Source organism: Hyaena hyaena, unplaced genomic scaffold (assembly GCF_003009895.1).
Source record: "Hyaena hyaena isolate Hyena2069 unplaced genomic scaffold, ASM300989v1 scaffold_291, whole genome shotgun sequence".
NCBI classification, from domain to species: domain Eukaryota; kingdom Metazoa; phylum Chordata; class Mammalia; order Carnivora; family Hyaenidae; genus Hyaena; species Hyaena hyaena.
The window spans coordinates 1-26,046 of record NW_024080921.1 but is presented as its reverse complement, the minus strand read 5'-3'; the positions used below and the strand labels follow the sequence as shown (position 1 = coordinate 26,046).

Below are 26,046 nucleotides of genomic sequence, written 5' to 3'. Positions count from 1 at the left end.
ATCTGTGTGGATTCGCTTAAGAGAGGGAACTAAACTAGTCCTCACTTATGGGGATTGATTTGCCATAATAGAAACACAGTATTCTATTCAATTGAATTCTACAAACATCCCCTGAACACCATCCAAATGTGTGGCAGTATGCTAGCCGTGTGGCATGATTGACACAGAGACCACTAAGATGTGTTTCCCGCACCCAGAAAGGCACAGTCTGGTCAGGGAAATGGATGAGTTATAGCTAATAATAGCAAAATTATTGGCACATAAATAATCTCCTTTCAGTCCTCATACTTTCCAAATTGTAGCAATTTAAAGGATAACAACTGTTTGTAGCTATAGGTTCTTCAAACTCTGGAGGGAAGTATGTATTGTGATGACCATAAAGCCTCAGGATCTTCCCTCCATCCCCCATCACATCCATTCTCAATATGACAAGGAGGAAACCAGGACCATTAAAAAAGTATATTTGTGGGGTGCCTGGGTGGCTCAGTTGGTTAAGCATTAGATTTTGGCTCAGATCATAATCTCATGGCTCCTAGGTTTGAGCCCTGCATCCAGCTCTCTGCTGTAAGCACAGAGCCTGCTTTGGATCCTCTGTCTTCCCCCCACCTCCAACCCCTGCCCTAGCCCCTGCTCATGCTCTCCCTCTCTCTCTCAAAAATAAATAAACATTAAAAAGGTATATTTGCTTGAGGCAAGGAAAAAAAAGAGGGAGCCGTCTAATTTGGGGGAAATAAAATACTTTGTCATAGAAACATCTGTCTGTTTTTTGGAGAAAGCACAGCTTTGAAAGTCAACTGAAGATGACAATAATACTCTGCAATAGGAAGTTTTTAATATAAAATTGGAAGGTTTAGTTCCAATAGCTCACTTTCACAGGAATAGGCACGTATGAAGTTTTCTTTTCTTTTTTTTTAACCAAGTACCTGCAGTGTTCCTTTGATCTGTACCTTAAAATAAAAGTTCCATGTATTAGATATGAATCTCCTCTCCATTTTTTATGGTGAGTGAACACACACACATATAGTGGGCATATCTATAATTGCTAGTAAACAAGATGAGCAGTCATGATGACATGGCATTTTGCAGTAAGACTAAAACATGTATAGAAAATACTTCTTGATATTTAAAAAAAAAATAATGTTTATTTCTTTTTGAGAGAAACAGAGCACACGAGTGGGGGAGGGTCAGAGAGAGAGACACACACAGAATTTGAAGCAGGCTCCAGATTCTGAGCTATCAGCACAGAGCCCAACACAGGGCTCAAACCCACAAGCTGTGAGATTATGACCTGAGCCAAAGTTGGATGCTTAACCGACTGAGCCACCCAGGGGCCCCACCTCTTGATATTTAATTCTAGTCTTACTGACTTTAGATCAGGAAAACATTTTGCAAATGTAATTTAAAAATGTAATTTACATTTTTCTAAATGTAATGGTCTGTGCTGGCTAAGATGAGGGTTCAAGAATTTTGAAACTCTTATAGGAAAATGCTGGAAGTGGAAATGAGACTGGACTGTCCTTTAAAAAGCATGCTTTAATTCACAGTTTCTTAAAAAGCCATTGAATATGCCCCACAGTTACACAAATATAAGTCAAGAATGTTTTAAGAGAAACAGTGAAATTACTTTTAGGAGAAAAAAAAAGAGAGAAGCATTATTTGGGGTTGTAGATGAATGGAGACGTCCCTGCCAATTACTGTTTGTTCCTATGGAGAGGCAGGTTGTAGGTATTAGGGGAATTTGCCGTGTTTTCTCATTTGGGGATTGCATGTGGGGAAAAGCAAGAAGCAGAAAGAAGTGGGTAGCACTGTATTTATGGGACTTCATGAGAGTGAGGTGCCTAGTGTTCCTTTGGTACCTGGGTGAGGAAGTTGTAGGAAAGGTGGATTTCCCTCCAAAAACATGCACAGAGCCTAGAGACGGACAGTTTGGAGCCCTTTGGAAGAATGTGGATCCGTGGATACTTGTAATTTCACAAGAAAACCTTCAAGATGTCTTGAGAATGGGCATGGTGGCCTTATGATGAGATAGCAGACAGATCCCCTCCCAGGGACAAGTAGCAGAAGCTGAAGCAATTAGAGCACTCCCAGGAAGGGTGTCCTCCTCTCTCTCCTATGCTCCTGAGAACTGAACACACTGGTTAAATACATACCAGTGCTCTATCTGTCTAGAAAAGATAAGATACAACTGAAAAATATACAACAGTCCTACTAAAAAAAAATCAATAGAAACACACATAAACACACAACTAAGTTAAAAGAAAAACACCCAGGGGCACCTAGGTACCTCAGTTGGTTAAGTGCCCAACTCTTGATTTCAGCTCAGGTCATGATCTAACAGTGTGTGGGTTCAGGCCCCACTGGCAGTGCAGAACCTGTCTGAGACTCTCTTTCTCCATCTCTCTCTGTCCCTCCCCTGCTCATGCTGTCTCTCTCAAAATAAATTAATTAATTAGAAAATAAAATAAAATAAACACCCAAGCAGCTGGAGTTTATTTGGAAACAGTCCCAGGTCAGTGTTTGCATGAGCTGCTTCAGTAACCACAGAAGATTCCTATTTCAAAGACAGCTGCAATTTTGAGACCACAAGGTGTCAAGAAGGTTGAGTGAAGTGGGCAGTTGGCAACATAATGCATTCAGTGCATTATATGCTGTGAGTAACTGAATGCCACAGAGGCTACTGTGCTTGTGTGGATTAAACAAAATGGAGAACATCACTTTCCCACATTAACACAGTAATGTCTAATGAAAAAGTCCCATGCATCTTTGAAGACACATTGTTAACCACTGCCATTTGGTTTAGTTCACTTTGAGGTGGGCTCTAGATTAGTCTCATTTTCATTTAAAAAATTTTTTTAAGGTTTTTATTTATTTCTAGGAGAGAGAGAGAGAGACAGCATGAGCAGGGGAGGGTCAGAGAGAGAGGGAGTCACAGACTGAAACAGGCTCTAGGCTCTGAGCTGGCAGTCAGCACAGAGCCCGACGCGGGGCTCAAACCCATGAACCGCGAGATCATGACCTAAGCGAAAGTCGGACGCTTAACCGACTAAGCCACCCAGGCGCCCCTCATTTTCATTTATACTTGCTAGGAAATAATGTGGAAGTTGTGGAATCAGAGATGTAGATAATAGTACCATATAATGAGTGTGTTCTTTGTAATTTCCAAGAATCTGAAGGGAATGTGTGACCCGAAATTAATTTTTCTATGTGTTTTACTAAGAGATTATAAACTGGTTTTCTTTTCTTTTATTATTTTAAAAATTATCATACAGCAACATTGACTTTCACTTTTGGTGTACAGTTCTATAAATGTTAATCCACGTGGAGATTTATATAACCATCTTCACAGTCAGGATACAGAACAATTCTATCACCTCAAAACTCCCTTATGCTATCAGTTTATAGTCATGCTCTCCCCAACCCCAGTGCCAGGAAACCACTGATCTGTTTTTCATCACTATAATTGTCTTCAGAGAATGTCATATAAATGGAATTATATAGCACATAATCTTTTGAGACCTGCTTCTTTCACTTAGCATAATGCCTTTGAGATTTATACAAATTGTTACATGTATCAATAGTTTTCCCCCTACTTATAGTGTATTTTATAGATGTGCCACAGTTTGTTTATCTATTTACCACTGAAGGACATTTAGGTTTTGGTGATTGTGAGTAGCTTCTTTTCCTTTGTGTATGTGTCTAAGTTTTTATCTCTCTAAGGTAAACAATCAGGAGTGGGATTTCTGGGTCATATGGTAAGTGTATGTCTAACTTCATTGGAAACTGCTAAACAGTTTTCCAGAGTAACTGTACCATTTTGCATTCCACTAGCAGTGTAGGAGAGCTCCAGTTGCTCTGGAACTTCTGAGCACTTGGTATTTTTTATTCTAGCCATTTTAATAGGTGTATACAAGTATCTCATTGTGGTTTTAATTTACATTTCTCCAATGGCTAAATGAGAATGAAAGGTTGTTTGTTTTTTTTTTTTTCCACATGCCATTTTAGCATCATTATACCCACTTAGGTAAAATGTTTGTTCAAGTCTTTTGCCCATGGTATAATTATATTGTTTTTTTTTCTTACTGTTGAGTTTTGATAATTCTTTATATACCCCTTATCTGTGGACAGCAATGGTCTGGAAGCAGATGACCCTTCTTCTGATGTATCGTCAACAGGTCAAGAGTAGCCTGACACTACATCACATTGCCTGTGTCATTCACCTCACTTCATTTCATCACATAGGTGTTTTATCACCTCCCATCATAGGAAGAAGGGTGAGAACTGTACACTAAGATGTTTTGAGAGAGAGGGAGAGAGAAAGAGGCCATATTCATATAACTTTTATTACAGTATATTGTTATAATTGTCCTATTTTATTATTATTATTATTATTATTATTATTATTATTAATTTCTTACTGTGCCTAATTTACAAGTTAAACTCTATCATGGTTATGTATGTATAGGAAAAAAACATAGTATATATAGATTTCAGTATGATCTGTTGTTTCAGGCATCCCCTGGGGGTCTTGAAACATATCTCCCATAGATCAGAGGGAGCTCAGGTATTCTGGATATAAATCTTTTATTGGATAGATGATTTGCAAATATTTTCCCAGTAACTTATCTTTTCCTTGAAAATATCTTTCACAGAGAAGCAGTTTTAAATTTTGATGAAATAAATTTTTGTTCTTTTATGAGTTGTGTATAATATGCCATGACTAAGAAAAATCAGTACCAAACCCTGGGTCCATTTTTAGGGCGAGCACATGGACACCTGCAACTCCCTGGAATGCCCTTCTTGGCCTCACCTTCCTGCTGTCTCCCTGAAGACCCAAACTTTTACTTCCTTAGAAAAGCTTTCTTGCTCCTTTCCTCTTTGCCTCCTTGGACACAGTCATCTCCTCCTCATTTGTGTACCCTCTGTGAATACTTATCTTCCCAGCTATGATTTCTGGTTCCATGCCCCTTCCCACAAGGCAGGGGACTCTGGGGTAGGGGGGCAGGCCCTAGCATTATTCAGCTTATATCCCCAGCACATTCACTGGAAAAACAGAAGTGACTAATTTCTAAAGACATTATCCTTCTATCCTTAATAATTGTGGGTTGTGTCAGAGACAATTTGAGGATCTATAAAAAATGTTATTGCTTGAACAAGAGCATTTAAAAACTACCCTCAACTTAAAAGTTTGTTATTCTTTGAGACATCTGTTGATTGAGTCATCTAAATGGGCTTGATGGAGAATATCTTTTCTCAGAGAAGATATAAGAGAATGATGTATTCATGTAGAGTCATGGGAGATTTTATGTAGCTAAAGCAATTGATACAAACTGATGATATTAAAAATGAAACTAAACAATTCTATCTACTAAAGTTAAGTTTTTTGTTTATTGTCAGGATGTTGAATTAAGATCCTTGTTGTCAAAATGCTTGAGTACCCAACTTACTGATAGCCACTAATTATATGAAGAGATGCTGGGGAACCAGCCAACTAGTACAGGAGAACATTCATCCACCAAAATATATATTCTGTAAATGAAGCTACATTATGATTCTTGGTGTCCTTGGCTGCCTCTCTATGGATCTGCCTTTCTCCTACCTCCACAGAGTCCCATAGTCCTCTAGCTCTATGTTTGTGAGCTACAAACAGAGATACAAGGGATGAAAGCTGCCTTTAAGGGCAATAGACTGAATTTGGGGTTTTAAGAGTGAGAGAAGTCTGGACTGGTGGGTCTGTCCATGGTCACCTGTCCCAAGTGAGGCATATTTGGGAATCAGGGGAGGAGTCTTAAAGTCAGAGAAGAAAGATCTGGTAGAGACAACAATGGAGAGAAGGGCTGCAATTGATAGGAATGCTGTGAATTAGAGAAGTGGTATAATTTCAGGGTAATACTATGAAAGGTGAATTTCCAGGAATAACTTGCTTTATAGAAGATGGACTGCTGGACATAATCATCTCCCTTTGAACCTGGAAAGGGTTCCATGGCTGTCATTCGTACAATCTTCAATGTCCTCATCCCCTTCTTGATCTTATCTCCTTTATAGACACTCAAGTTTCTGCGTATTAACACCCTCTGTAGAAATAGGAAAGACCCTGAAATCAAACATTTAACATTTGTTATGAATTTTAGTCACTGCATCAGCTTAATCAGTCATTGCCATGTTAAATTCGATATCTCTAATTGTATAATGTTAGTGTTAATGCTCTCAGTAAGCAGATGGAGAGAAGAGGAATATTTTTGCTTATACATCTTTAAGACGTGTGTATGTGTGTGTGTGTGTCCAGTCATGAACTCAGGGATTATTTCTTTTTGTATTCCTAAAAATCTGTGAATCTTAGAATTACTAACTTTTCTTCTAGCAAGTAGCACCGCAGTGCTCAAGTTTGTTGTATGCTGAGCAGTTTGGCCATGTGAGTTTAATCCAGTTTCCAGTTGCTATCTACTTGAGTCACATGTCTGGTCAAGGCTGAACACTAGTGATTCCTTCTATGCATCTGGCTGACTCTGGTCTGACCCTCCACTCCCCCCACCACCTCACATTCTTCCACGTCACCTTGCTAATCTAGTGCCCACAGGGCCTCCAACAGGTCATATCTCTCAGAGCCTTTTAATTCCAAACAGTCTCTGCTGGAAGGAAGTCATTTAGCAAATCCTTTTCAGAAGTTTCTAATAAAGTATTTTTTAATGTTTTATTTATTCTTGAGAGAGGGAGATACAGGGAATGAGCAGGGGAGAAGCAGAGCGAGAGAGGGACACAGAATCTGAGGCAGACTACAGGTTCTGAGCTGTCAGCACAGAGCCCAATGTGGGGCTCGAGCTCACAAGCCATGAGATCATGACCTGAACCGAAGTTGGACGCTTAACTGATTGAGTCCCCTGAAGTACCCCTAGAAGTTTCTAATACCTAGTTAGCTGACTGCATTAAAATAAACAGAGTATCAATAACATTCAGCTTCTTTCATATAAATGTACAACAAACTGGCAACAGTTAAGGTTCTAAGGCTCAGAAGCTTTAAGCTTATTATTCTTTAAATGTTTTGTTGGCATTTATGTAGAAGGACAGAGAAAAGCAGATTTTATATTATTAAAAAGTATGTACGATTGAGAATCACTCAGTTATTTCTCTAAACAAACCTCTCATCGAATATTCCAAGTATAGTTTTATGTTTGGAGGAGGGTGTACACACTTTCACACACACACACACACACACACACACGCACGCACGCACACGCACACACACATGCACACACAACCTACATATATATCTGGAATTTTTGTTCTACAGTTTGTGTGTGCATGTAATCTTGTCAAACCAGACACCTGGTAGCAGAGTAGGGGGGATACAAATGATTAAATAAATGAATATGCCCCAGAAAGTTGCACCATGCCATGCATTATTTAGTTTCAGAATTTCAGCAGACACTGTATGTGCACACTGCCAAAATACTCAATAGAGAGAAGCCAGGTCTTGTGGGGAGAGTGTTTCTTTATCTCAGGGCCTATCTGCTTCTGTAGGAACAGGGGTAATTTCTTTTTCACAGATATGTAATGAGGAAGGTGTGAAGACCTTAGTTAACTGTCACCATTGATGCTTTAGTGCCCCTTATACATTCTTTCCCCTGGATAGTTGCCTGGAAGTCTTGACCATGGCTTGGGTCTGACTAAATCCCTACATTCATCATGAAGGAACCAAATGATGTGTAAGAGGAGTGATGACATGTCATTTTGATGGTCTAAGACTGTATATAACACATTGTATGGGAAGATGGGAGAGGGGTGGTTGAGAAATGACTATCTGGCTATTCTGGGCAGGTGGTGGCATAATGGTTACCTAAGCCCTTTCCTCTCCTGGGTATATAATGTATTCTGCATCTGCAGGATCATAGTAGGTCCCAGGAGACTGATATTAACAAATCCAAGTAAGGACATCAAGAATGTGAGGAAGTGGAGAACACTGCCAAGGGAGTAGTTGAAGTAATCATTGTAGAGGCTGTGCTAAGAGAAGATGGTTTATGACAAAAAGGGGTGGAGGGGTCTGGTTGCCTAGAAAAGGTTGGAGAACACCTGTAGTGGGAGAATGGGAGTGAAAAAGTCAGACAAAGAGAATTTGGGAGCATAGGGGACTTTCTGATAGTATTCTACTGGTAGAGTGGTGATAAGGTCCAGAGTAGAGATATAGCAGAGTTGTTCCAGTGGAATAGGCATGAAGGTCTTAAGATTTGTGGAGTAAAGGAAATTTGAGGTTTTGGTTGGTTCATCAGTGTGAATATTACCTCAGGTAATGGTCTGCTCAATATGGAGAGGAAAAGTGAACCACATGCATTCTTCAGTGTGGAGGAGCAAAAGAGAAGAATATAGGTGACAGCAATGAAGAAGGAAGATGGGAAGGCTTAGCAGACAGTAGACACCTAGTGAAAATGAAGGGTGTTAGTATGAGGGAAAAGAGTAATGATCAGAAAGTGGTAAAGAAGCAGTGAGGCTTGCCCTTCCCCCATTAACCCTTCCCTCCCTGTCTCTCAGGTGAGGGCCGGGAGAATGCATAGCTTCTACTGGGAAGGCAGTGGGGGAAGCAGGAACCTAGGACAGAGTCAGTTTGGGTAAGAGCAGGAGATACATGTGAAAAAGTTATGGAGAATTTTTTATGTAATGGAATGGGAGTATTCGCCAGGAAAGTACAGGGTGTTTGTAAGAGGTCAGCAGTGAGAGGAAGAGAGTCCTCTCTGTACTGTAGTAACACAGTACTACATGGAAATGAGCATGCTAAGAGGGCAAATGATACAGGACATTTGCTTTGGGGTGGTGGTGGAGGTATCAAGAATAAGAGGTATGGGGGATAAATGGAGTAGATGCTCCAAGGAGGTATCTGTTGAGACCCCAGGCATTATTGACTATTTAATGATAGCGGTCAGAGGCCTGCCCTTATGTGCTGAAGGCCAGCAGATACTGGCTAATCTGGCTTTGAGTGGTTCCCATGTACTGGTTGTTAAGGTAATGTGATTTTTGCCCCACGTCTTTTTTTGGATTGCATGTGCTCATGGGCCAAATTAGTAAGAACTTTACCTAATTAGGATTCCAAAGTCTGTTTAACTTTTAATCTACTTCAAATTATACCACCAGTTTACATAACTATCACCAATTAGTTCTTGAGTTTCAAGAAATAAATTGGAGCATTTATTGGAATTATACAATAATTTTTATTAAAAATTCAGCATAACTTTCTGTCATTCTTCAATAGATTTTTTTGCCTACTATTACATATTAAATACAGATGCCATTTTAGTTTTTTTTTTTTTAAGGAATTGAATTATATGAAACTGAAAGTTTATGTTTAGAGCATAGAGAGACTGACTGTTTGAATACTCGTGTTGGGGCTCAGACTTCAGATGTTACTCTACATTTTAGCCTTAATAAAAAAAGCATAAATAAAAGCCCCATTAAAAAAATCACTGATGCATAACTAAACATGAGTCACTGAGTACTTTAGCTGACATGTACATCCTTTTGATGCTTAATGGACTCAAATTGCTCAAGTAAATATTACCATCGATGCTACCCATTTTGTGCTGCTAACCTCTGACAGCACAATGGAAATTTGGGAAATTGTAAGGACAAGTGACATATCAGACACCGAATCTGCCTACCTAATAGTATGTGTGGAGGAGATTGAAACTTTGATTAGTAATGTGGTTTATTTAAAATGTCCAGGTCTTAAAAACACAACTGTATTTTGTCTTTCTTTGTCCTTGGAGTTTTTCTGACTTTCTTTCTTAAGAATAATTCTGTCAGAACTATAAATATAGAGAACAAATTGATGGTTTCCAGAGGGAAGGGGAGGATGGGGGGTGGGCAAAATGGGGGAATGGGATTGGGAGATACAGGCTTCCAGTTATAGAATGAATAAGTATCACAGGGATAAAATGCACAGCATAGGGAATACAGTCAATGATATTGTAATAGTGTTGTATGGTGACAGATGGTAGCTACACTTGCGGGGAGCATAGTATAATGTTTAGAGGATTTGAATCACTGTGTTGTACACCTGAAATTAATGTAAGATTGTGTGTCAAGTATAACCAAATAAAAAGGTTTTAAAAAAGAGTGATTCTGATTACAAAGTGTGGGTTGAAATTGAGATATTCATTATGAATTTAAGGATGAAAATATATTCTTGTGGGAATGTAACAATTGTCTCTTACATCAAAGACCCCATGGCTCCTTGAGAATGGTTGAGAGTTCCTATGAAATGCACATTCTAGCCTAGCTTTCTCTCTGCTACCTGTCTGGATGACGTCTCTATCCTGAAATATTGTGTGCTCAGAGGAGCTCGCCACTAGCAAAGAGAACAGCTGTTGGGTCCCTCGCCAGGATCACAAACTAACAGTAACTAAAGAGAATAGAGAGTGGATTTGTGAAATGACCTCTTACCTTAGCTGAACTTTCAATCAATCTTAAAGAATTGAATCTGAAAGAATAGTATCATTTTTGTGGTTTAGAAAAAGATCAACTTACCTCCATCCACTAAAGATCCAGCTGGCTAAGAATATGGCCTGCAACTATGTATCTGATATAAAATAAAGGCAAGTTAAATGATCATCAACAGGGGTGCCTGGGTGTCTCAGTTGGTTAAGTGTCCGACTTCAGCTCAGGTCATGATCTCACAGTTCGGTTCGTGGGTTCAAGCCTTGCATTGGGTTTTGTGCTGACAGCTCAGAGCCTGGAGCCTGCTTCGGATTCTGTGTCTCACTTTCTCTCTGTCCCTCCCCTCCTCACACTGTCTCTCTCTCTCTCAAAAATAAATAAACATTTAAAAACATAAACGTCCATCAACTGATGAATAGATAATTTACACTAAGTGAAATAAGTCATTTAGAGAAAGACAGATATCATATGTTTTCACTCATATGTGGAATTTGAGAAACTTAGCCGAAGACCATGGGGAAAGGAAAGGGGAAAAAATAGTTTCGAACAGGGGGGGAAGCAAACTATAAGAGACTCTTAAATACAGAGAACAAACTGAGGCTTGATGGGGGAAGGTCGGAGAGAGGGGAAAAGTGGTGATGGGCATTGAGGAGGGCACTGGTTGGGATGAGCACTGGGTTTTGTACGTAAAATGAATCACGAGAATCTACTCCCGAAGCCAAGGGCACAATGTGTACACTGTATGTTAGCTAACTTGACAATAAATTATATTAAAAATTTTTCAAAAATTAAAAAACAATAAAGGCAAGTTATCCAACCTGCAGTTTGCTGGACCTGTTGGCTCTCACAATCAGTGTCAAGTGAAGGAGTGACTTTTTTTTTTTTATCACTCCCGCTCTGCTCCCCCCTAACCTCCCCGCCACTGTACCTAGGTTAAGGCAAAACAGTCTTCATGCATTTTGTTTTTCTTTACAGGACATTTGTGAAGACATTTCTGATCATGTTGAGCAAATCCATGCCCTCCTTGAAACAGAGTTCTCCCTGAAGTTGCTGTCCTACTCGGTCAATGTGATTGTGGACATCCACGCTGTGCAGCTCCTCTGGCATCAGCTCCGAGTCTCGGTGCTGGTCCTGAGGGAGCGCATCCTTCAGGGTCTGCAGGACGCCAATGGCAACTACACCCGGCAGACGGACATTCTGCAGGCCTTCTCCGAAGAGACTAATGAGGTGGGTGTCTGAAGCCAAGTCACGCATCACCACGTGTGACCACTAAAAACGTTTTAGGTTCAGAGATGTGGGGTAGGAGCTTTTTGTAAGTAAATAATCAGGGCTTGAGCTGAGCTTTGAATCTAGGTATAGTGACCGGTGGCTAGGCCCCTTTTAATGTGAATAAAGCTTTAGAGCAGAGTTAATTCACCTGATGGTTTGCCCAGATACCACCCACAGTTGTTGGTGCTTAGCTGGCTTCTTGCCCCCATTCAGTTATTTGATCAATATTTACTTAGCACTTAACATGCGCTAAGCACTAGGTGCTGAGTATAGAATAGTGATCAAAATGTGGTCTTTTCCTTCAAGTGGTCTAGTACAGGATAGAGACAAAAGAACAGACATTAAGCACAGATTATGATTAAGTCTACATGTTGGCACTGGAGGACAGAGAAGGGATACCTAATTCAGACAGGAAAGCGTTTCCTGAAGTGAGTTCAACCTGGGACCTAAAGGAGAAGCAGGATTAGACTGGCTAACAGAGGTAGAAAATGTTCTAGACAGAAGGAATGGAGAGAGGATGATTGGCTCAGAGAGCTATAGACAGGACTGGAGCAAAAAGTTCAAGGGACCAGGATTACCTATTAGGTAAGCAGAGGTCAGATTATGAACATGAAAAGTTATATTAAAACCCCTTATATTAAAAGAATTGGACTTTAGGGACAACAGAAGAGTTTGTTTAGGGAATTGATATGATTAAATTAATGCTTTAAAACAATCATTCTGGATGTAACAAGTCAAATGGGTTTCAGAATTTTATACAACCAATATGTTTGGATTTTTTGTACTCATATGAAGAGTAGTTTAAAGAGCTTATTGCTGTCACTTTGGATGCATGGTTTAAGAATGAAGGCTGTGACCATGGGTGAGAAGAAGGGGGAAAATAGTGGGGGAGAGGGAGGGAGGCAAACCATGAGAGAATGCCAAGAACAAACTGAGGGCAGATGGAGTGAGGGGGAGGGAATGGGGGCTGATGGGCATGGAGGAGGGCACTTGTTGGGATGAGCACTGGATGTTATATGGAAACCAACTTGACAATAAACTATTAAAAAATTTAAAAAAAGGAATGAAGGCTGTGAATTTTAATCAAGTGAACTCTCCTAATCCCAAATAAAATTGACATACTTATAGGAGCAAAGCATTGTGCTAACTAAGCAGGGGCTGTGCATGCATGTGTGCATATGTGTGTGTGTGTGTGTGTGTGTGTGTGTGTGTGTGTAGGTAGAGATGGGTGGATAGATATGGTATATAGAATCATAGAATGTGTGCCTGTACATGTAGATAGTTCCTTTGCTCTTGACATCCAGTTTAGTGCTCTACATTTGGTTTTGTGGAAAATACAATTTATAGAAGTTTACAAGACACATAAATAAGATTAAAAGGTCTTATGATGAGTATTGCATAATTCAGTATTAATGTTTCAGTGGCTTCAACATTATCAACAACACAAAATAAGTCTGTGCCTATTCTCATAAATGATTTATACTTGTTGATTATTGTTTTCATAACGATGCTCTTGCTGTAGCAAATTCCCTGCAGGTTTATGAGAATCAAAATCTACTAAGCTCACTTCTAGCTTTAAGTCATGTTCTTTGTTTTCATTCAGCTTTTTCTCTTATCAAGGCAGTGAGGGAGGTGATTCCAACTTTGTTAGAGTCCTTTTTTAATCATATGGTGATACGTGGGTGTGTATGTTAGTACTCAGGTGCCATCTGTCCCTGGTGGAATTCCCTAGAGCATCCTTGATTGGGACTCTTGTGTTCCTGGGAGGCTATGAAGAATCCCAAACTGTCCAACTTTGCCCTAAATATGGTATTCATGAAGTATATGTAATGAGGTAGAAATGAGAGTTGGGAAAGATTTATCTAAATTCTGAAGAGCTCTCTAGAAATCTACCTGCCATCTTCAATCTCTATATTTTTGTTGTTGTTTTCCCTCCCTATGTGTTTTGCTGGTGCTAACATCCAGTATTAATCAGACATCAGATCTGCCCAGTTTCTACTACTAGAGGGGGTATTAGAAATTATTGGATCAAACCAGTTCTTCTTATATATTTATTCACTAAATAAATATTTACTAATCACCAACTCTTTGTTGTAGAGTGGGGATATAGCAGTGTTCTGGGGCTTACTGTTATCATCGCTGTTGTTTTGTGGAATACTTTCATCAGGCGTTTGTGTCATTCATGAAGTGGTCGCCCAGGTAATGATGAAAAACCATTGAGGCTAACGAATTGTCACTGGCCACAATTCTATCTTTCGAGTTTATATTAAGTAGTATCCATTATAGTTCTCACAATGTGAGCTCAACAATTATTTACATATTTGATTGGAAACAATTCAGCATGTTTCCACATTTGGAATTCTTTAGTTCTGTCATAAATATGCAAGAATATGTTGTGTGAGGGATAAAGGAACAGTGCCTTCTCAGCCATCTGCTTTGTTGATATTTTTCTATGAACTGAAGCACTGTTTCCATTACCATCTTCCTAAAGCAATAGATACCTGATCCTATTTGTTTGTGCTTCTAGTGTGATTCCATTAGAACATTTCAATGACTGCTTAGTTTTATTTGTTTCTGCCAGCAAGCACACTGGAATTGTGAAAAACAGGAAGAGAATTAGGATAAAATTCTATGCTTTATCAGAATAAATTCAGCTGTGGAAAACTTGTAGAATGAAGAGGGAAATGGCATAAAACAGGCTGATAACCTGGCATAGTAGATGTCCCTCCAGTGAAAGTGAATTTCATTTTTCAATATGGCTCACTTGAGTTTCTGAGCCATATTAGAGGATAAGTTGGGAAGCTGAGAAAGTGGCAAGTTCTCTCTTTTCTGTGTTTGCCAAAACAAAATGTTAATGTTAATTTAAATATGAAGCAGACCATATCTTGAAAACAAATTAGCAAATGTATTAAAACAAAACCAATCAACTAAACAAATAGAAAACAAGGCAAAGCTCAACATTGTGTAAAAAATGTGTTATACTGGAATTTTTTATATTTCAGATCCTTTGATAAACACTTTATATTTATTGTTTCATTTAGTAAGGAAGGTAAGGGATATTAAAAACAGTTCTATTTTATAGATGGGGAAAACTGAATCTAAGAGAGGTTAAGGACTACCTAAGGACATAAATCTAGGAACAAATAAAACAAAGAAAACTACCTCTTAATCTCAGTTATCATAAGAGTGATTCTTTACTCCCTCTCTCCTCTGCCCCTCCCTTCCTTCCAGCTTTCCTTTCTACCTCCCCTAAATACGTATTGATTTCCTACTATATAAGTCAGTAGACAGTCAAAGATGAATGAGACATGTTAGGAATCATGTTCGTAATTTTGTTAGATCTTCAAACAGGTCTGGTGGGTAGGCAGGGATGGTGCCGGTATTCTTATTTTACAGATAATATTCTTGTATCCATCTTACAGATAACATGACTGAGGTTGAGGGAAAATCAACAGGTAGTGGTAACTATTAATAATATCAACACAAAAGCAAACAGTAATTAAGAATTTACTATAAGCCAGACGGTGTGGTAAGCACTTTACCTAAATGATACCCTTTCTTTGGGAATACTTTATCCTTCCAAAGCACACACAAGATAGCCTTTTGTGTGTTCTTCTGTGAGCACTTGTCACAGGTCAATTTATACAATAACAAAGTACATGCTAGATCTGAACTGTATGAGTGTTGGTACTGGATTATAATCATCTGTATCAGCCAGAGCACCTTGTTAGTATCACTGAATATAAAAATCTGATGGGTTAAATTGAATTAAATAGTGAAGATAATCACTGCTTTAGGGGTAGAAGACAGAGATGCCATTTTAGGTTGGTGGAATAGGATCAATCTTGGAAATTAATCATTTGACTCCTAATTTTAGCCTGTAGAAAATAGAGAGTCTTTGAATTATTAATGAGTATTTTCCCCTTGCCCATCAGAAAGTAAACTTTGCTTACATTTCTATTTCCTTATCATTACGTCTCCCTCTTGGTCTATTGCTGCTCTCCGGAACACATTAATAATCATAGAATCCCAACATGGTAGGGCTGAAAGGAATCTGAATCAGAATCTAGTTCATGTGGTCTGAAGATTCAGGGGGTGGTGTGGCATTCTGGCTAGAGGTCTGTGAATTTCTATGTTGGTAGTTGAGGCATAACAAACACCATGTAGTAAGATTAGAGGAGGAAGAGGAGGGAAGGGCATTTAAATTTTTTTTTACTGTACCCCTGATTAAAAGCTAAAATTCTATTTCAAACCCTCTTCTCAGTAAGAACTCTAAATAAGGGTACAAAACTGACCCCGAAGTGACAGTGGACACTGATATAACTTTGGCGGCTTTTTAATAGGGAGATATTCAAATCTCTAAATTATGAGTATTAAATCTCATATTTTTCAGTAGCAAAATGTAGTGTTAAAAAAATTCTAAGAAGACATTTGGAAGAGCTTCAGTTAATTATGGGTGAGGAGCAAAGCAAAATTTTTTGCTATAAACTGGGGGCAAGGGAAGGGTTTACTTGATGTCTGAGACAAGATTGAAGCCAGCAATAAAGTGAATAAATTATCATCTCCATAAAACATAAGCTTCATCTGAGAAACTGCTTCATAGAATATGAAGTGGAGGTATATTCAAGCTTAGACATTGGTAGGCAGCCGTGACACAGCTAACAGCACCTACACAATTAAATATCTCTGAAGTATAAAAAAGACAGTAAAAATAACATGCACTCTTCCCCACCTCCCTATCTACCTGAGACTATTAATTATACACATTAGAAAACTGTCTGGGACAACTGGTCCAGAACTATTTTAGCAGGGCTAAAAATATTAGTATTACTAAGCAATATTTTAAGAAATGAAACTCATTATTCATCTGCTCTGAGATACTTCAGAGAACTTTTTTTTAAAAACAAATTCCCTTTGCATGGTGAAATCTAGAAAATGTACTTTTGAAGAATGCTCTTAATAACAAACTGTGTTAAAAAAAAATACATGGGTAGATGCTTATCATTTGGTCTTTAGGATATGAAATGGATACACTGTACGCTGTTTTTTTGTTTTGTTGTTCAGGGAGGTCTTTTATCACATTAAAAGTGCAGTATTATTAAAAATAGTTGCCCCTGAATGACAGTCAGCCATGCACAGAAATAGTTGGCCTGGTTGGGAACAGGCTGAGAGAGAGTTCCCTTTGAAGCATTAAGTGTCTTTGAGTATGGTATTTTCTTTTCCAAACAAAGGAATGGCTAGGAAGGGGATCTTAGGGGAAAACTTAGGAAAAGGTAGCCATACCCAGTTATCTGAGATGTAGTCCCATGCCATAAACTCATATAATATCACTTCTTGAGTACCAGTTATTTTCGAGCATTACAGTCTCCCTGATCTTAAGATACTTAAGACAGTATCTCAAAATGGAGACCAAATACTTTCCCAGGGTTACAGTATTCTACATGGCCAGAAACATGTGCCTGACGCTTGTAGGGGTCTAATTTTTACCTAAACCCTCAAGTTTCTTTTCTCTATCCATCATAGAAACACTTTTACTTAAAACCTCTTTTACCTGACTGAAGGAGCTGCAGTGCGTACTTTTTTGACAAAAATGATAGAAAATAATGCAAATTTCAACTAGTTAGTAATTTAAATACAAACTTCTGGGATAGCTTGGGAACCTAACTATCATTTATAATACGAATTCTGTGAAGACTAAGTTCTGAGCACTGAATTAAAAAGTTAAAAAACACAACCCTTCTTTTATTTATTTTTTAACTTTATTAATTAATTTATTTTTTAATCCATATCTAAGCTAGTTAGCATATGGTGCAACAATGATTTCAGGAGTAGATTCCTTAATGCCCCTTACCCATTTAGCCCATTCCCCCTCCAGCAACTATCTGCTTGTTCTCTATATTTGAGTCTCTTATTTTTTGTCCCCATTCCTGTTTTTATATTATTTTTGCTTCCCTTCCCTTATGTTCATCTGTTTTATATCTTATATTCCTCATATGAGTGAAGTCATATGATATTTATCTTTCTCTGACTGACTAATTTTGCTTAGCATAACCCTCCAGTTCCATCCATGTAGTAGTAAATGGCAAGATTTCATTCTTTTTGATTGCCAAGTAATAATCCATTTTGTGTATACACACACACACACACACACGCGCGCGCGTGTGCGCGTGCACCACATCTTCTTTATCCATTCATCCATTGATGGACATTTGGTCTCTTTCCAAACTTTGGCTATTGTCGATAGTGCTGGTATAAACATGGGGGTGCATGTGTTCCTGCGAAACAGCACAGTTGTATCCCTTGGATAAATACCTCGTAGTGCAATTGCTGGGTCATAGGGTGGTTCTATTTTTAATTTTTTGAGAACCTCCTTACTGTTTTTCAGAGTGGCTGCACCAGTTTGCATTCTCTACAGCAGTGCAAAAGAGATCTTCTTTCTCCATATCCTTGCCTACATCTGTTGTTTCCTGAACAGCCCTGCTTTTAAATAAGAATTTCTATATTACTCTGCTAAAAACTGCATAAAGTGTGACTTTGGTTCCAATGGCTCATTAGTTGGTGGATTTGACTTCTGACTGTATTATTTAAAGGGCTTGGTCCAGGAATGAAACATAAGAGCCACACAATTTCATTTAGATATTTTTGTTGAGATTGGCAGTTAATATTGGTTTCTCATTTTGTACAATGTAATTTAGCATAGGGATACCTCTCATTTTGATGAAGCTTTCCCCCTCAATATACTTGATTAGTAAAAGTAATAATATAATAAGTAGTAAGAGTGAACATTCATTGAGCACCTATCTATGTGCCAGACTTATGTTTCACATATAATGTCTCCTTTAAAATTTATAACTGCCCTTGACATGGGATATCATTTGCTTTTTACAGATGAAGGAAATGAGGTTTAGTGACATCAGACTACTGGCTGATGGTCACATAGCTAATTAGTGCTGAAGCTAGAATTGGCTCTGAAACTTGGGCTTTTGGTCACTTGAATCAGTTAAATCTGCCTAATCAGAAGAAGAAATTACATGAAGGCATAGAGATACATTCCAAAATATCATTCACCCACCCATTCATTTATTCAACAGTTGTATCTGTGAATACTTACTGTATGCACATCAGTATGCCAAATGTTGCAAATGTTCTCGTGAGTCAGCCAGTTTTTATGTGATTGATACTCTTGTGGTGCTTACAGAATAGTGGGAGAAACAAATTAATCAAATAATCACAAAAGTATGTATTTATAGTTGATGTAAATGCTTAAAAGAAAAAACAACATAGTTTTATGAGAGCTTGTAAGAAAAAAGCTGACTTTGGTGGGAATTTGGAATTTTGAAGAAGTGAAGCTTGATCTGAGGTTTGAAGGGTGAGTAAGAATAAACTAGTTAACGGGTGTTGTAGGTGGCAAACTTTCTTGACAGAGGTAATAGCATGTACAAAGGCCCTGAGGGAGAAGAAACACATTATATTCAAAAACTGAAAGGAGAACATTGTGGCTGTGTGCAGCCAGGGAGGGGAGAATTGCTTGAGAGTGTCCTCTACATGACTGTCCTTGGAAGGATTTGGATTTTTAACCCAGCAGCAGGAAGCTAATTAAGACTTTAAGCATCACATTTGTAATTTGTAAAGATTACTCTAGTGACAATATGAAGAACAAACTGGAGGAGGGGGGTACATCTGTTTAAAATAATAGCCAAAGAATCAAAGAAAATTATGATATAGAGGCCAGAGGGTAGACTTAGGGTCAGAAAGCCAGCATTTAAGGCCTAGTTCAGTCACTAGTTGCAAGCCTGTATTCTAGTTATATACCTTCTTTTGACTTAGTCTCCTCTTATATAAAACAGGGACAGTGGTACAGGCCCCAGAAGAAAGTTATTGTGAGGATTAAATGAAAAAGTAATAGTAGTAATCAACCATCCCCACTTATAGATCAGGAAGCTGAGGCTTAGAAAAGCTAAATGATGCTTACTAGTATTTATCTGAATGTTGTAGAATACCAGTGAGTGGAGTAGTAGATAAATGCAAGGTGAAGGTGGGAAGGGAGAGAAAATTTCCAAAAATAAAACAAACAAATGAACAACAACAGCAACAACAGTGTAAGGTCCTAGAATGGCCAGATCTTGGGATAACCTGGCTGAAAGGACATTAGGTCAGTGGCCACATGACCTCTGACTTCATTTTGCTCACCCAGGTCTTCCTCCAGGAGAAAAGAGGTCTGGGGGATTGAATGGCCCTTCGTGTTTTAGTTTCCTTCCTTTACCTCCTAAGGGGCTAGATTAGACCAGCCTTTTCTTAACATGGTAGATATAACAGGATTCCAGGGCCCTCCTGTCTTCAGCAAATCATCAATCAAACATCTCCCCACTTGTGTGATATTAGAAACTGCATTAGTGATGAGATAAAAGCTTTAATCACATAATTAAAGATTAAAAATTAAGAACACTTGTAAAGCTATTTTTTGGCATAAGGGGGTTTCAAATCAAACTGGCCTATCTTGAATTATTAATAACAACAGAGAGACACACTTGGTATCTAAAACATACAAATGGAAGTGGGGATGAGAAATGGATGCCAAGGCAGAGAGGACAGGGACTGAGATGCTAAGGTTTTAATATTCATTACTTTTCCCTAGGTTTACCTGTGTCTACCTTCCAAAGGGTGGGTACAAACAGAAGCTGGTCTTGAACTATTTCTGTGAGGTATACAAATCACAGTTCACCTTCCTGTGATTTGTGAATATGACAAATATATCTGAAATACATAGGTAACATGACAGATTTAGTGTAATTAATTATACACTTAAAAGTATTTATTAAGCATCTTCTATAAGCTACCCACTGCGGTAGATGCTGGAATGATAGCAATAGGCAAAACAAATGTTCATGGAGATTTTACTCTTACATTACTTCATTCCCAGAATTTCATTGCATAAGGCATCACAAGGGAAATGCTTTATTCAATGAACTATATGCTATTTTAAAATAGAAAGTTAAGGCAATAATGGATATTTTTGGCCTTGACCATTTCTATCAAGGCTCTATTTTCCAGATTAAAGGAATACCCAATATTTAAGAACAGGATACTATATAAAGCAATATAATTGATTAATATGCCTTTCTGTATGTTAAACCAGAAGCAATTGAGACAGCTGCATTTTACTTTTACAGTGACCTCTGCTAAGTTTTCATTTGAATAGCAGTAGAGTGTAATTGATGTTGCATTTACTGAAACTGTTTCCCTTGTCTGTTTCAGGGCCGGCTTGATTCTCTAACAGAAGTGGATGACTCAGGACAGTTAACTATCAAATGCTCTCAAAATTACTTGTCCCTGGATTGTGGTATTACTGCTTTTGAACTGTCTGACTACAGTCCAAGTGAAGATTTGCTCGGTGGCCTAGGTGACATGACCTCTAGCCAGGTCAAAACCAAACCCTTTGACTCTTGGAGCTACGGTGAGATGGAAAAGGAGTTCCCCGAGCTCATCCGAAGCGTTGGGTTACTCACGGTGGCTACTGACCCTGTCCCTTCCAACTGCAGTGAAGCAGTCAGTGAGGAGAAGTCTCAAGTATCTCTCTCAGCAGATGACAAAGGTGGATGCGAGAAAAACAGTGCTTCTACGGTTGAGGAGCCACCAGGCTTAATGCCTGGGATATCATCTTCAGGGGAAGCTCTGACAAATTCTGATCAACCCCCTTCTGAGGCTGTGAAGCAAGAATCCAATTCCACCTCCCAACTTGGGGCAAAGGACCAACAGCCCCTGCCTTGTGAAAATGCAACTCCCAAGCGATCCATCAGAGATTGCTTTAATTACAACGAGGACTCTCCCACGCAGCCCACATTGCCAAAAAGAGGGCTTTTCCTTAAAGAGGAAACTTTTAAGGATACTATGAAAGGCACTGATGCAAAGAATCAGATGGCTCATCTCAAGCCTGAGCTGAGCAAAAGCACCCCTTCTCTGATGGAACCCCCTGACAGGTCCAAGCTTTGTCTGCTGTTACAATCTTCCTACCCCAACAGCCCGTCTGCTGCCAGCCAGTCATATGAGTGTTTGCACAAGGTGGGGGATGGGAATCTTGAGAACACAGTCAAAAGTCACATTAAGGAAATCTCCTCCAGCCTTGGAAGGCTTAGTGACTGCCATAAAGAGAAACCTCGACCTAAAAAGCCACACAAGGTCCCAGCAGAGGTGCCTCTGTGCCGAGCACCCAAACGGGAAGCTGGTTCAGGCAAGCAAACCGAAAATATGAGGAGCTCAGCAGTGTCGAATGGAATTCCTCCAGGTACTTCCAAGGCCTCAGAGGGGCCAGAAACAGATTCCATTTCCACATTCTCTCTGGAGCCATGTAGCCAGAGAAATTGGGATGCCAAGTTGCCAGTGCAGTCAGAGACATCGAGTTCACCACCTCTTACTCAAAGTAGTGAATCTTCTGCTGGCTCAGACAGCATCCTTTCCCCAGTGCCCCTTCTTTCAAAACACAAAAGCAAAAAAAGTTACTCCTCCTCCCCAAGCCATGTCACCAGGAACGGTCAGGTCGTGGAGGCCTGGTACGGCTCTGACGAATACCTGGCCCTGCCCTCACACCTCAAGCAGACAGAAGTTTTGGCTCTGAAATTGGAAAACCTAACAAAGCTTTTGCCTCAGAAACCCAGAGGAGAAACCGTTCAAAATATCGATGACTGGGAACTGTCTGAAATGAATTCGGATTCTGAGATCTATCCAACTTACCATGTCAAGAAGAAGCACACGAGGCTAGGCAGAGTGTCTCCAAGCTCATCTAGTGACATAGCCTCTTCGTTGGGGGAGAGCATTGAATCTGGGCCCCTGAGTGACATGCTTTCTGATGAGGAGTTGGGTATGCCTCTCTCTGGTATGAAAAAATACACTGATGAGAAGTCGGAGAGAGCTTCATCCTCTGAGAAAAATGAGAGCCATTCTGCTACAAAATCTGCTTTAATTCAGAAACTGATGCAAGATATTCAACACCAAGACAACTATGAAGCCATATGGGAAAAAATAGAGGTAAGGTGGTCTTCTTGACTTGAAAGAGTTCTTACCTGATCTTTGGAAGCAATGCTGGTAAAAGGTCAACCCCTCCCCATCCTCATCATGAAAAGTGTAGCTATTTTTCTTAAACCTGATTCCCCCAAAGAAAGAAAAGAAAAAGCACAATGATCACTGCACTGTGATAGAGTACGCATCTTTAGGAACAACACTTGTCAGTGCATTAGCTTGATGTGTGCTGCTTGGTGCAAGAATCTCTCTTGATATTGTTCACACCCAACATGGCTCCTGGTAAATGGCGGGCCCCCTTGAATGGAGCACAAAGTAAAGAGAATAGTAGCTGTGCACAGACCAGTACCTCAGGAGTATGTGAATGGAACATTGTAGCCATCGTCCCTGCTATTTGATTTGTTTGTTCTAACCCAAGAATCACTTACCATCCCCAATGTTATCTCCCTATAGAAATAGACCAGATGTTTCTAGTTAGTGGGGAGTCTTTGTTTTTCTTCAGTCTTCCTCTTCTTTCAGAACCCTGGCTAATAACCATGCTCCCTATACTGTGTACCATCCATGGGCTCTAAGATGAGGTGGTGGTGTTTTCTTGGGTATACCTGTACTTTTAGAATGGATTATTAGATGAAATATTTGGGGGCAGATGTCAAAATTCTCAGGACTGAGCTCCATAATTTAAGCTGTGATTTAAGACACTGGATAAAAGTATAGTATACACAGACGAGATAACCTGGTGGAGGAAGATGAAGGTGCCTAAAACAAAGGAAGAGATGGGGTACTTGGGTGGCTTGGTTGAGCAGCCGACTTTGGCCCAGGTTGCGATCTCATGGTTTGTGGGTTTGAGCCCCTCACTAGGCTCTGTGCTTAGAGCTCAGAGCCTGGAGCCTGCTTCAGATTCTGTGTCTCCCTCTCTCTCTGACCCTCCCCTGCTCATTCTCCATTTCTCTCTGTTTTAATAATAAATAAAACAAAAAAAAATTTTTTTAAATGGAAAAGTTAATGTCAAGATACAATAATAACATATATTAATGATTATTTTTACTAAGAATTTATATATCCAATCCTCACAACAACCCTAATATTAACCCCATTGTGTGGATAAGGAGACTGAGGCTGAGAGAGACCAGGTAGCCAGCTCTAGAACCCATACTATTAACTGAATGCTCCCATGCCTCTCAGTAAGAAATATATATATACTGCATGCAAATACTTAGTATTGGAGAGAAGAAATAATATCAGTGGAGCTAGGATTTGCTTGGGATGTTATTGTCAAGTGCGAAAACTCAAGTGGAGTTTTGAAGGGTATGCCATGATTTAGACAGAGAAGGACAGTGGGTATTTCAGGCAGGAGGAGCATAAACCAAAACACAGAGGTGGGAACTGGGAACAAGCATGGTAATGGGGTGGGGGGAGGTTTAGAGAGCTGTGCTGACTGGAAGCTTGTGAACAGAAAGCAATGAAAGTTCCCATACATGTAATAGACCTGGTTGCTACAAGGCCCTGAAGACCAGAGCAAGGCAATGAGAATTTGCTCACCAGGCACCTGTGGGAGCTTCTCTCAAAGTGAACTTACTATTACTGAGAGTATAATACAAGCCACAATAACTAGTGGTTCTTGGGCTTTTAATTTGTGCTCGGCTCTGTGATAAGAGCTTTATGTGCCTTATTCTGTTTAAGCTGTGGCAGGTAGAACTTCTCCAGACAAAGAAGCTAAGCCAGAACAGGTTAGAAAATTTGCTTTAGTCCCCACAGCTAGTAATTACAAAATAAGGATTTGAACTCAGAGGCAGCACACCTAAAGCACTGTAGGCCATGGCCTCCAATATCCTTTCTGGAAGATTTAGTTGACAGTAACAGGAAGGAGGTCATGACAGTTGTGATAGTGACCAGGGTAGAGATACTGGCCTGTGACAGCCAATCTGAGGGACTTCTGTGTTGTGAGACAGGCAAGGGTGGGGAGGGCTACTGAAGGAAGTGGCCTGTGGCTAATCATGTTGCCTTCTGGGTGTTGTGTCTTCTTTTGTAAATAGAGATGTTTTAGGCAGATAATGGCTACCATACCAACTCCAATGGTAGCATGTTTTGTTCCATTATTGTGCAAGGATGAAGCCAAATGTTCGGCCTCTTCCTTAGAAGGAAGCATTTGGATGGGTAGCTGGCTTGAGGTGGAGGTGAGGCAGGTAATTTTAAAAATAAATACATTGATGTTGATTACATGATAAAACTGTTAAGGGAACGTGTCTTGTAGGTTGTTGGAAATACTCATCCTTGAGCTGGAATATGAAGCAAAGGCTGCAAGAAGACTAAGCCCCTTGGTCAGTCTACCCTCCCTTCCCCCTTCAGTGGGACAGCTGCCAACCCTCATGTCAGCTGACCTTGGATATCACACTCTAGCTTTCATCTACCTGTAGGCCTAGAGAACTTTTTCTACCTGCAAATGTAGCATAAAAACGAGGTGTTAACCACCCTTTTTGTACTAGGCTTCTACTAGGCACTTTCCCTGCAGTCATTTTCTCATAGGATTCTCAAACAACCCTACAGTGTAGATTTTACTACCCCAAATAGACCACTTCTCTTCCCCACTTTTGCTCCCACTCTGGTCCTAGCCACCATCATCACCTCCTGTCTGGATTACTGCACTAGCCTCCTGACCAATCTCTCTGCTCCCATCCTGCTCCTGTTATGGTCTGTTTCTAACATAGAAGCCAGAATGATCCTTTTAAGACACAAGTCAGGTCATATCATACCTCTGCTTAAAACCCTGAAACAGCTCCTGTTAACTCAGAGGCCCCTGATTGCTTCTCTGACCTGATTTCCAGTTGCTCTTCCTCACGCTCACTTCACCTCATTCCCACTGGCCTCTCTGCTATTCCAGGAACAAGCTGCGCTGCCCCTGCCTTTAGGACCTTTGTCAGTTCCCTCTGCCTGCATCTTTCCATCAGATACCCTCTTTCTAATTTTTTTTTTAACCTCTTCTGTATCTGCTGAAATAGTAACTTCTTAGGGAAGCCTTCCCTCAACACCTTTTAAAAGGTGTAACCTGAACTCCTTTACTTTTTTCTTTTTTTTTAATTTCTGTTCTTTTAATCTTTTTTTTTTTTTACAAATAGTTTATTGTCAAATTAGTTTCCACATAACACTCAGTGCTCATCCCCACAAGTGTCCTCCTCCGTGCCCATTCCCCCCCTCCCCTCCACCATCCATCAGTCCTCAGTTTTTGTCAGCATTCAAGAGTCTCTCATGGTTTGCCTCTCTCCCTTTCCCCCACCATTTCCCCCCTTCTTCTCCCCCTTGTTCCTCCGTTAAGTTCCTCCTAATCCTCCTATACGTGCAAACATATGA

At 39.7% G+C, this 26,046-nt stretch overlaps 1 protein-coding gene across 1 annotated transcript in view; it reads left to right on the top strand.

Annotated features, from left to right (window-relative positions):
• AKAP6 (A-kinase anchoring protein 6) overlaps positions 1-24,884 on the top strand; it is a gene marked incomplete at its 3' end in the record, with an annotated part of 214,085 nt that extends 189,201 nt beyond the window's left edge. Inside the window, exons 3-5 of the mRNA XM_039247141.1 lie at positions 11,395-11,646; positions 20,944-22,710; positions 24,735-24,884. Coding sequence (XP_039103072.1) covers positions 11,395-11,646; positions 20,944-22,710; positions 24,735-24,884 — 2,169 coding nt within the window. The remainder of the gene's footprint in view (positions 1-11,394; positions 11,647-20,943; positions 22,711-24,734) is intronic.
• Positions 24,885-26,046: the final 1,162 nt, after the last annotated feature.